A 12,177-nucleotide genomic window follows, 5' to 3' on the forward strand; every position below is an offset into this window, starting at 1 on the left:
CAGGTAGAAAATGAGGAAAAAAGACGGTATTTTGTTTGGCATAAATGCAAACCGTTTCTGGCTTATTTCCTTTAAATGCTAGCAAATGCAGTCTGATTCCCTGCCTTCCACATTGGCTCATTGGCAGGAATGTATTAGGTCTCAAGAATTCAGGAGAGATCTAGTTCTAACATGAATCCTTGAAACATTTTTGAAATTTAATTCTTGTTTTTCTTTAACTATAGATATGATCTCCTTCCATGTTTTTCAGTTTTGTAAAGTATGCAATTAATATCTAATCCCCATTGGCATTTGCGTTCTGCACAATTGAATGTATTGAGCAGACATGCATGATTGTCTAGTATTATCACTGCATGTTGCCTTCTGCTTGGGTGTTTTAAACAAATGGAAAGGACTTGATCCCCTGAGAGTACTTCCCAAAAGATTTTGAGCCGTTGATTTCCATTTAACAATGGTAACAGGCACATATACTCTTTCGCAGATATGAATGTGCTGTATTTAACCTGTAAATAGTCATTTGGCCCAAAGATATTGGGCACATTTCAAATGCATGCTGATTTATAATATTCCAAGGACATAAATCGGTTTGCAGTCTTATTCTAAGACCAAGTTTATTGATTAGCCTATCAGATGTATACTATTCAGGACAGCAGATTGAGCATTGTGAGGAAATCAGAAGTGAACTAGACGCTTTACACCCTCAAGGAGTTTGTTGTCTAGTAGGGATGATAAAATCTCACATATAAAAGTAAATGGTAAACTAGAAAGGTAAGATGGAGTGTGGATGAAGTTTCTGAGATGAAATAGTACTGTCCTTTGAAGAAGGCTTCCTGGAGGCGGTAGAATTTTTAAACTTGACCTTAAGAATTCATTAAAATTTTGGCAGGTAGGACATGTTAAATTTTGAGGAATGGCTTTCTAAGCTGATATACATGTGAACAGAGGTCATGAGTGTGTGTGCATGTGCGTGTGGCTTCTCATTCCTTAATAATATGCATTCTCCATGTATCGTCTGGGTGTAATTAAGTGACTTTGAATAATTGGTGATGTGATAAATCTCATTTGATCTTGCTGCCTTTCTGAAAAAGTCCTCCAATTTAAGAGCTAAATATAAGTTTTGCTTTTTTCCATAGAAGATTTCCCTTTTACCACTCTAGCTCTTGGGATCCTACTACCATTTCAGAAGTGTGGAATGTGTATATTCATGGTAAATGGCAATCAGATAGAAGGCAGATCTGCCAGGATTGTCGTAGAGTTCAGTTGCTAAAGTAGAGAGGTATTCTCGATACCACGTGTTTCCCAGGTATTGAACTTGAGGACAACACAGAAACTGAGCCAGGGGACCCTAGACCCCTCTGGTTCCATGCCCTTCCATTAGACTATTTCCAGTGGCTTGAATCAAATTGCTTCTGCTTCCTGCTGCTGGTCCAGACTTACTACTGTCCATCTCCCAATTCCTCTGGCCTCTACCTGTAACCCTCACCTGTAGTCTGGACATTTGACTAAGAGCACGTTAGTCAATATGAAATCTTGGCCAAAAGGACATGTTTGTCTCATGGAGAGATATCTGCACCCCACGTTCATCGCAACTTTATTCACAGTAACCAAGACAAGGAAACAACCTAAGTGTCCATCCGTGGATGAATGGATAAAGAAAATGTGATACACATACAAAGGGGAATATCATCCAGCCATAAAAAAGAAGGAAATCTTGTCTTTTGCAACAACATGGATGCACACCGAGTGCATTAGGCAAAGAGAAATAAATCAGAGAAAAACAAATACCGTATCTTGTCATTTATATGCAGAATCTATAAAAGCTGAACTCCAGGAAAGAGAGAGTGGAATGGTGTCTCCTGGGAGTGGGCAGGGGTGAAATGCTAGTGAAATTGTACAAATGCCCAGCTCTAAGTTAAGTAAGTTCTGGGGGATCTAATGTACAGCACGGTGAGTATATGCCTTATTATATTCTTGGAACGTTGTGAAGAAAGTAGATCTTAAGTGTTATCACCACACACAAAAAAAGGGGTAGTGAAGGGAGGAGGTGCTGAGAGGAGGGGTATCAAATCATCCCATCGTATACTTTAAACTTGTATATGTTATATGCCAATAATATCTCAAAAACATTGGAGGGGTGGGGAAGGACATGTTTGTCAAAACTTAATTATGTGTTGGAAATGTTTCTCTCTGATCTGGATGGTAGTTACTGATGGTATAGGCGTATAAATTCATCAGGTTGTACTTTTAAGATTTGTGCTTTTTGTGTATATTAATCCATTAATAAGATAAAAATGCATTATCTTGGCCTCTAAAATGGATATTGCCAACTTTGGTCTATCTTGGGGCAATTTTGCAGTGATTTGTGCATTTTCAAACACTTAAAATAAATTTTCAGAATTTTTAGTGTTTTTCTTTTGTATCCCTTTTAAATCGTTTTTCAGTCAATGAGTTGACGCTACCTAGTCAACAGAGGATTCATTGTAATAACAATGTAATAACATTGTACCTCTTCAAAATTACAAGAAGCTCAGTAGAGCAATAATTGCTTTCCGAACAAACGTTTTGAAACAGAATAAGGGCGTGGCAGACAACATTTCTGAAAAGAGATGAAAATACTTGTTTCAAAAGCACCTTTTTAATGCTTCAGGATTTCCAGTACTTAAATAGCTAGAATTTGAAATAATTACCTTGCAACTGACTCATTATTTTGACTAAGTTGTCATGTTTACCAGCTTGCATTCAATTTCATACTTTTCAGCCAGTACTTAAGCCAGTTTTCCTATATTCCCACCTGATGGCTGTAGCCTTTGGTTAAAATTCAGACTGAAGTCTAGCGGTGAGTAAGCAGTAACTGTGTGATGATGTAAAAGGGAACAAAAATAGAACTTCCAGTAAAAGCTTTACCGTTAGCCGTGTTTCAGAACTAAAGAGAGAAAAACATTCCTTTCTGGGAGAGGGCTTTTGGGGGAAAAAAATCAAATTTGATGCCATTAAATTATAGGATTAAATTCATGAAGTCCAGGACCTGTATGAAAATTAAAGTTTAACTTCTTCCCCGAGGAAACCCAGCCAATCTCACCATCTCGGATGGATTTACCAATAGGATGAAGTAGCTTCTAAATGTTGTTATTGGTTTTGAAGCCATTTAACACGAACTGTTTTATTGGAACAGGACAGCTGGGAAGTGGTGGAAGGGCTGAGAGGAGAGATGAGTTACACCCAGGAGCCAGCCATTCAAAAAGGATTTTTGCTGAAAAAGAGGAAATGGCCCTTGAAAGGTTGGCACAAGGTAAGACACTGGCCTTGGACTCATCTTTATTTGCACCCACTCAGTATACGGTTTGTAGGCATGTATAGTGTATATTTTATTTGAAGTTGAACATTGGGACCAAGGGAAGGGTGTGTATTTAAATGGGATGCCTTAGTGAATTACCCTTTCTTCCCTACAGAGATTTTTCTATCTGGACAAAGGAATCTTGAAATATGCCAAGAGCCAAACCGATGTAAGTCTTCTCCTTAATCGAATATGTTATTAAAGAATTCTGAAGGGCTCATTGTTGTCAGCCCATGGATGAGATTGTACACATTGGGGGATTGCATTTCTCTGAACTGGAAACCATAGGGAGTAATAGTTCCTTCGCATGGACCAGAGGTGCCAGCTTCCCACTGTCCCAGCCCTGGGTGGGCTCAGTTTGCCCATCAAGTCAAGGTGGAGGGCTCCTCTCAACACCCCAGTGGGTATCCAGGGGTCTGTTCAGTTCTTAGGGTTGGGCTGAGGGGTCCTCTGGGTGGGAAAAGACATTTTCCCAGCAAGCTAACAGGAATCAAACATAGGACAGGTATCACTCTCACAGTTAGAGTGACTGAGGGGTTTGGTGGAGAAGGCCCTTGATGAAGGGGATAGGAAGTTCCCTGTTGCATTAACATGAGGGACACAGCCCACAACGGCTGGAATGACTGTTCGTCCTGTCCCTTATATGGGTCCTCCTCTCCCCCAGCACTTCCCCCTTCCCTTCTTGCTTCCCTCGCCTCCTAGAGCTCATGTCCTCGGGTTGCCTATAGAAAACCTGACGTAAGGCCTGACCCACGGTGGCTTGTCTTAGCCTCCCCCCTTACTCCCCTTTTTAAATCATTTCCAGATGAATTTAGAGATTGGGAACTAATTCTGGGGAAGTCAGTGCAGGTAGCAGGTGAATTCACTGCCATGGGGGTCCATCCATGGACTTCCTCCCTTGCTTACTTACTCACTGGCTGTGCAAAGAAAGCACTTGTTGCTTAACCCCCCCATAGACTCAAACAGGTAATGCATGGACAACACTTAATTCAGTACCGGTTCACACTAAGTGCTTGGTAAGTTGTCGTTATTACATTTGTATTCGTGGATGTGAAGGGGAGGCTAGAGGAACGTCAGGGATGTTACTACTGTTTTTAACAGCCTGCACCTCAACTGGCCCTCTTCTCACGCCTCTGCAGATCGAGAGAGAGAAGCTGCATGGCTGCATCGATGTTGGGCTTTCGGTGATGTCTGTGAAAAAGTCATCAAAATGCATAGATCTAGATACCGAGGAGCACATCTACCATCTGAAGGTGAGGCTGCTTCCCTGGAGTGATCTCCTGTCCCATGGTTTCTTTCAGTTGCAAAGGGATTGTCAGTTACAGTGCTATTTGGTAATGCCCTTTTGTTTATTTCAAAAGATCCAACCAACGTGTAGAAGATCTTCATTATGAAAGTTATTTCTAACAGATGCTATTGATACTTGGATGGACCATCGCACAGGCTGCCAGAGGTTTAGCATCCTTGTCGCCCACCCTGTAGGGACCACGCCCCACACATACCATGATTATGACAACAGTCAGTAATTACTAAAATCGTTGTGTTTCCAAATAACCCCTCCTCCCCCAGACTGTAGTGCCTATAGTGAAGAACCATGTCCCATGGGTTAAAGTAGGTTCCCTGAAACACAATATTTACCGCTTTAGCTATAATCTAAAACCCCTATAATTTTATAGGGATTCCAATAAAATTCTCATAGTACAGTGAATGTCGGGAACTTTTCTCCTAAAGTATGGGCCTCCTCCAATTAATACCTCTGAAAGTGCCTCACTCGTCCCTTCTGCCCTCTCCCCTGCCAGGTGGTAGGGTCCAGAGGTCCAGATCTGGTTCAGATCTTGACCTGGCTACTTACAGGCTATTGGCCTTTGGCAAATTTTTTAATCCTGAAAGTCTCCGTTTTCTCACCACCCTTCCCCAGAATGGGAATTATTATAGTGCCCATGTTGTACTGCTGCATGGAGGAAACTTGGCATGATGCCCGGCCTGCTGTAAGCTCAAGAACTTTAGCTTTTGTGTATAATTATTAGATGGGACCCAAACATGAGGAGTTAATTGAGAGGATTTTAAAACTCTTTTCTTACTTCGAGCAAATTACTTGGAATAATGAGCGTGGGGGTTGGGGATTGGGAAAATGAGCATGAGATGGTGAGCTCCATGTCTTAGGATGCCCCTGCTCTCCTCACAGGACCTGTGTGGTGCTTACACAAGTATATTCCTAATACATACATGTGGTCAGTCATGCTGCGGCCTAGCCTAAGTCCTGAGCAAAGCAGAGATTCTCACCCTTGGCGCTACTGACATAGTGGGCTGGAGAATTCTTGGCTGTGGGGTCTGTCCTGTGCATTAGAGGGTATTGAGGGGTACCCCTGGCCTCTTCCCACTAGATGTTGGTAACAAGCCCCTTTAAGTTATAACAGTCAAAAAAACATCTCCCATTGCCAAATGTCCCTTGGTTGAGAATAACTTAAAAAAAAAAAAAAAAAAAAAAAAAAGAAAAGATAAAACAGCCCACTCTCCCACCCCCTGCCTCGAAGGTCGATTAGTCTCCTCTAGAAGAGTGTCACTTGTGTCTCCATGTATTTTCAATGACCCCTACTTAGTTCTGTCTTGACATGGTCAGGTTCATCCACTGCTTCACATAGTAGAATAAATTATTATTCCTAAGTTTGGAATTATTCATTCCTAGGTTTGGAAGAACCCGAGTGCTTAAAATAACATTGTGTGCTAATACCATGACAAGCAGTTTAGTATTTCTCTGTGTTGATTTACTCTTAAGTTCTGTTCGTGTTTCTTGTTCATTTGATTGAAAGTGAGCTGTGAGTGTTCGTGTAGGTGCGAGCTATTGTCTGAGGGTCCTCGTTAGTGGCCTCAGAGTCAGGCAGCTTTTAAGTGGCGGCCGCCCAATCCCATTCTCTTATTTTCTAGATGAGTAATCTGGGCAGCCGAAGGGTTAAGTGCCTGTCCACCCACGGTCCTATATCTGCTGGTGGGGTTGGAACAGAATGCCGGACAGCTACTTAATAAAGTGCTTTGATTCTTCTACCTCACTTAACCAATTAAAAAAAAATGAGTGAAGACGAATGTTCTGGGCGCCGATTTTTAAGGGCCTCTGAGAACAGATCAGCGCAAAGGGTGGTGTCAGATTTCTGTGAAGTTCCTGCCATAAGCATGTCGGGGAAGTGAAATACATTTCAAAGACATAATTTAGGGAGAATAAATAGATGTCCGCCAGTTGGTGTTGCTTTTTCCTGTAAATGATATATTCAGTAGCACCTGGTGGGGGGGGAGGTTCAGGTCCTACATGTCCTTCTAACCAACATACCTAAGAGCTGACCTACCATTTCCTAAATGAGTGAGTGATGGCTACAGACATCTTTGCTCTCAGCAGTGATGGTAGGAAAGATTTGAACAGATTGACCTGGAGTTTGCTTCTTGGAAGATAACCTACCATGCATCCTGTTGGGTGATTTTAATTTGCCACTTCATGAAACTCTGTTCCAATATATAGGTATCTATAGTTTTCCACTTTGAAAATATTAGTACACACAAAACATGGACTGTGAAGAAAGATCTAGTGTGTAGGTGCTTGTTACATTCTTTCTAGTACTTTTATGAACATTCTAATTACTTTATAATAAAGGTGCTAGTTATAAACATTATTCTTCCTGCAAAGATTTATGGAGAGAGTAGCTAACTGTTTGTGTAGGTGTGTTTGAAAAATCTTGGAAATCTCCAATAATCGTTTTTCACATTTTTTTTTTTTCCTATTTCCAAGTACAGGGGAAATGTGTTTTTAAAAAGCCTTCACATTCCTCACCAATGTGTTCTTTGTCAGAGAAGATTAACAAGGTTAAATATTTTGGGAAGAATTTACAAATTCATTCCAGTTCAGAGAAGATTGATCTGAAAAGTTTGAATTATAAAAGAGTTTAAAAAGAAACATGGTGCTAATATTTTCAGTAAGAATGGAAGTGGGGACAAGTGAATTTGGGAATATTTTGAGACAGATCAACATGAATTCTAGTTTATTTGTTGTTTAATATAAGTGGTAATGTTTTGCTTTCTTAATAATAGCATGACAATTGGACCTTTTCATTGAGAACCTAAGTGAAGCTTATGAAGACCATTTTTATTCTCCATTTCCTCCTCAAACGTATTCCTATAATTTCACATAAATTTAAACTAAATCAATAAACTCATATTTCTACATTTCTATACAGGCCAACATATAAAGAGAGGGCGTCTCAATTTAATGAAGAAATTGTTCCTTTCAGTGAGTGACACTCTTGTTTCCTTCTTTTTAATCAACTTAGGTCAAGTCAGAAGAAATCTTTGATGAGTGGGTATCCAAACTCCGCCACCACAGAATGTATCGTCAGAATGAAATCGCCATGTTTCCACATGAGGTTAATCATTATTTCCCCGGATCCACTGTCACAGACTCAGCGTCTGGGGTCTTGGACTCCATATCAAGTAGGAAGGTAAGAGTTTGCCAATAATGAATCAAGAAGAAGGTGGTGACTTTGTGCAAGGGAGTCCCCAATGGGGACTCTCTGAGTAGGAAGGGCTTGTGGGAAAGAATCTCTTTGCCCAGCTGCTCAGAACTAGGGCCAGAGGAGCATCTGTTGTCACTGTGACAGTAACTGAAAAAACACACGGAGGAATTTAATGGTGTCTCCAGCTCTCCCTTGACCATTCTGACTTAGGTTTTCTTCTCTGCTTGTAAAATGAAGTATGCATGTTAATAGCCGTATAGGATTATGAAATTTCTCAACATTTATATCATGATTTTGGTATGATTATCATTTGACCGAAGAAGAAATTCAGGACTGCAGCCCCAGGCATGAGAGCATGGTATGCCAGGCTGAGGCGACAGCCAGAGCTTGGGGGTCTCTAGTGGAGTGCTTTCTTAGAAGCTTCTTTCCCATTATAAGCCATGGCTTCTGTTAGCGACCAGCTCACTCTGTTGTCCTTTATCCTAACGTGTCCGCACAGGACTCTGTTTTCATTTATAATGTGCTTTTGTCATCTGTGGAACAGCGTAGCAGTATATCAAAGCAGAACTCCATTCAAACCGGAAGCAATTTATCATTTTCTTGTGCTGGTGAGACACGAGTTCCATTATGGTTACAGTCTTCAGAGGACATGGAAAAATGCTCCAAAGGTAAAGTGACTTGAAACCTCTGCTTCTTTCTGTCATGGCTCTCAGATGGCACTCGTTGAGTATTTACACCTCGGGTGAATTTTCCTCTCACTGGTTCTACATTTCCTCTCAGAGCTCGCTTACTGAATTTGCACAGGTGATGACCAAACGTTACTCTCCCTGCAGAGCTTCCCATCTTCACCTGGCTGTGCATGCAGACAGGTTTCCTTTCATATTCTTTAAGTACCCACGTCTGATTTCCGTGAGGACCTACTAAATCGCTGTCTCCATGGGTGGGTTCTGTGCAGCCCTCTGGTTGTTGTCAATGTTATTGTTTTTAAGTACCAAAACGGACTCCTGTGTACATCCAAGATTGGGAGTCATGGCTCACAGTGAGTGCGCGAACCAAATGGAGTCCCCACGAATAGGAGTTCTCTCCCCTACTTGCACACACAATCACCAGAAGAATATTTGAAAGGCAAGAATACCCACTCTCCAGAAGAATCTCTTTAAATTGGTCTGCACTTGGGCCCTGGCATCACTGATTTTTTGGAGTTTCCCAAATGACTGATAAGGAGTCAGGATTGAGAATTCTTCCATAGGAAGCTTAGTGTTCTCAACCCTAATGAGCTAAGAACCACACAGGGAACTAAAAAACAAAACAAGTCACCAGTGGGATTGGGGATGTTCTGATTTAATTATCTCCAGATGGGAGTCAGACATATGGAATTTAAAGAATTTCCCCAGTGGATTTTAAAGCAGAGCCATGATTGAGAACCATGATAAGAGAAAGATGCCAGGTCTTGAAAAGTGCATTTTATCCGTTGAATGCAGATACTATCACATGTGGGGCTGTATAAGATTTGCCCTCCCAATAAATGTCACGCCGGAGCTTCACTGAGTGACATTTTTGGCACAGGTAGTCCTTGAAGTGCCATCTCTGGGCCAGCAGCACAGGCCTGGCCTGCAAACTTATTTGAAATGTGAATTCTCATACGGAATCAGAAACTGTGGGGGGATCTCAAGGTTCTGTGGTTTAATCAGTTCTTCAGCTGATTCTTTTTTTTTTTTTTTAAAGATTTTATTTATTTATTTGACAGAGTGAGATCAAAAGTAGGTAGAGAGGCAGACAGAGAGAGGGGGGAAGCAGGCCCCTTGCTGAGCAGAGAGCCCAATGAGGGGCTGGATCCCAGGACCCTGGGACCATGATCCAAGCCAAAGGCAGAGGCTTTAACCCACTGAGACACCCAGGCGCCCCCCAGCTGATTCTGATGAGGCCAAAGTTTGAGAGCCATTGGGTCTTGATTTCTCAGTGGAAACAGCCATCGTCATCCAACAAACAGCATATTAAGGACTGTCTTTTGAGTTAGGGACCAAGGAACTGGTGTGAGAACTCTTAGGTCCTCTCAGGTCAATGTGCAGACAATCACCACTATCTCATGTGGGTCCCTGATCTACAGGTGTCCTTGGAGACCAGTACAACCTTCATCTTTTTTTCATTCATTTACTTGTCTGGAGTCCTTGGAATCAGAGAATGACACCCTGTTATTGCAATATTGGACATAATGATGCTAATGATGGGAGCTGATTTACTTATTGCTGACAGGGTACCAGCACTCCAAAAGCATGCTGACCTACGTCAGCTCACAATTATCCTATGAAGGAGTGTATATATAATTCTCTCCCTTTCCCAGATGAGGACACTGAGGCACAGAAGTGATATAATTCGCCCAAGATTCAGAGTTCAGGAAGTGTTCAAACCAAGGCAGTCTTGTTCTCCAAATCTATGATCATCACCATGGCAGTGCACTGCCTCTTCTGTAAAAAAAGGAGTAAGATTTCATCTCCATACAGATATAAGTCAAGTAGTAGAGAGAAATTTAAGAAGTAGCTGGCACAAGCACAGGGCAGCCTGGGTGCCAGCATGAGGGCTTAAGAATCTTCCTTTTGCTTTTGTCCCACAGACCTGGCTCACTGTCATGCCTACCTGGTAGAAATGAGCCAGCTCCTGCAGAGTATGGACGTCCTGCACCGGACGTATTCGGCGCCTGCCATCAACGCCATCCAGGTCAGCCAGATCCCTCTGCTGTTTGCACTGTGGTGTTTTTCTGCTTCCCTCTCTCCTCCTCAGCCTTGAGCTAACAGCGGGACATTGTCCGGTCTTGGTTGCTTCCGCCACATTCCCGGGGATGGAGGTGGTCACTTTGCTGTGCAGTTTTCCCTCTTTGGTCTGGGAGGCCTTACTTTCTGTGCTCTCTCTCCTGTTTTGAAACAAAGGGTACAGCTTTTGAAAGTCCCAAAAAGGAAAAAAGATCTCACCGGAGGTGGCGGTCCAGAGCTATTGGCAAAGACACTACAGGAACGCTGCAGGTAACCGCTGCTTCCCCTGCTCTCCGGGCCGCATGCTGGGGGCTGCGGGGACTCCGATAGGATTTTCTGCAGTCCTGCTTGCTAATAGTCTGTGCAGATAGAAATTCAATCACTTCGATTTTCTGGTTGCTAAATAAGCATGTAATGGAATTGGGTAAGGGGAAATGGCATGAGGATGGAAGGAGTTAGGCCCTTTCTTGGACTTTGGTTTCCCCTTCTTTAATGCCAAACCCACCTGCCCTCTTCCCTGCTTGTGTGTGTGCTTTGACCCACCTCTTCTGTGGCCAGTCAGGGGATTCATCATCCCTCTGAGCCCACTGGAGTCTCTGGAAATGGGACATTATGCAGACTCTCTTTTGCCTCTGTGTCCAACCTCCCAGACCCCCATCAGAGTTTCACTGTGTTATACTAGCTGCCAATCTCCTGAGTGCACAGCTAAGCCAGAGGCTTAGATTTGCATCTCAGCCATTGCATATTAAATGGGGACATTGTTAAGGTCACATAAATCAGAGACTTAAAGGATAAGTCATCGGCTATACTCTTGTGTGTTCTTTGGTTCAAAGCACTTTATAGGTTGAACGTCAGTACTTTCAAAGTGAAGAGTGATTTGTGTACAAACATGTGAGAAGTTTTTTGGAAGCACCAGATGCAAATTAAGGAAACATTCTAAAACCTAGCCACTGTTCACAACCTAGGTACTGGATGGCTATTGCCAGGAGGAAGGAATTGAACAGAAATAAGAAAGAGTGTGGCAGCTACAGCTGTCATTTCCAACCTAGAGCTTGAATGGTTCAATCATTTGCAAAAGAATATGTGATTTCTTACCCATTTTTATTTTGCAAGAAGCCAGAGCAAGTTGCTGGAGAAAGTGCTTTCCTGGGTTTTCATTTATTTTCTTTTAAGTTATCACTTGGTAGAAAGATTTACCTATAAAATGTTCTTCTACAAAATTCTAATCTTAGTACCAAGTAAATATTCTAAGCCTCTTGCATCTGAGAAGAAATGTCTCCCTTTGGTGTCACTTCAGGTCCCCAAACCTTTCTCTGGCCCAGTAAGACTGCATTCCTCCAATCCTAATTTGTCAACATTAGATTTTGGAGAAGAGAAAAATTACTCTGATGGCTCTGAAACCTCGTCAGAGTTTTCTAAAATGCAAGAAGACCTGTGTCATATTGCCCATAAAGGTAAATGAGTTTTCTTTTCTTCCTGATGTGTTTGATGAAAATGTTAGAGGCATGTATGGGTATAGGATGTCCTTGGAGAGGGGATCTTAGTTGGTTCATCTTCTGCTCTAGTAGGATTTGGGACAATCTAATTTTTACTTTATTTC

The 12,177-nt window shown here is 42.0% G+C and overlaps 1 protein-coding gene across 4 annotated transcripts in view; it reads left to right on the plus strand.

The window, feature by feature from the left end:
• Positions 1–12,177, plus strand: part of OSBPL3 (oxysterol binding protein like 3) — a 168,483-nt gene that overhangs the window by 99,633 nt on the left and 56,673 nt on the right. For 2 of the 4 annotated variants that reach the window (XM_032872996.1, XM_032873003.1), the window contains exons 3-10: positions 3,173–3,289; positions 3,450–3,503; positions 4,474–4,587; positions 7,648–7,815; positions 8,375–8,498; positions 10,442–10,545; positions 10,755–10,847; positions 11,875–12,031. In XM_032872996.1, coding sequence (XP_032728887.1) covers positions 3,173–3,289; positions 3,450–3,503; positions 4,474–4,587; positions 7,648–7,815; positions 8,375–8,498; positions 10,442–10,545; positions 10,755–10,847; positions 11,875–12,031 — 931 coding nt within the window. The remainder of the gene's footprint in view (positions 1–3,172; positions 3,290–3,449; positions 3,504–4,473; positions 4,588–7,647; positions 7,816–8,374; positions 8,499–10,441; positions 10,546–10,754; positions 10,848–11,874; positions 12,032–12,177) is intronic. The other 2 variants (XM_032872999.1, XM_032873005.1) reach the window with 1 other exon arrangement.

This window comes from Lontra canadensis, unplaced genomic scaffold (genome assembly GCF_010015895.1).
Source record: "Lontra canadensis isolate GAN:19392208 unplaced genomic scaffold, GSC_riverotter_1.0 scaffold2, whole genome shotgun sequence".
In the NCBI taxonomy this organism is placed as follows: domain Eukaryota; kingdom Metazoa; phylum Chordata; class Mammalia; order Carnivora; family Mustelidae; genus Lontra; species Lontra canadensis.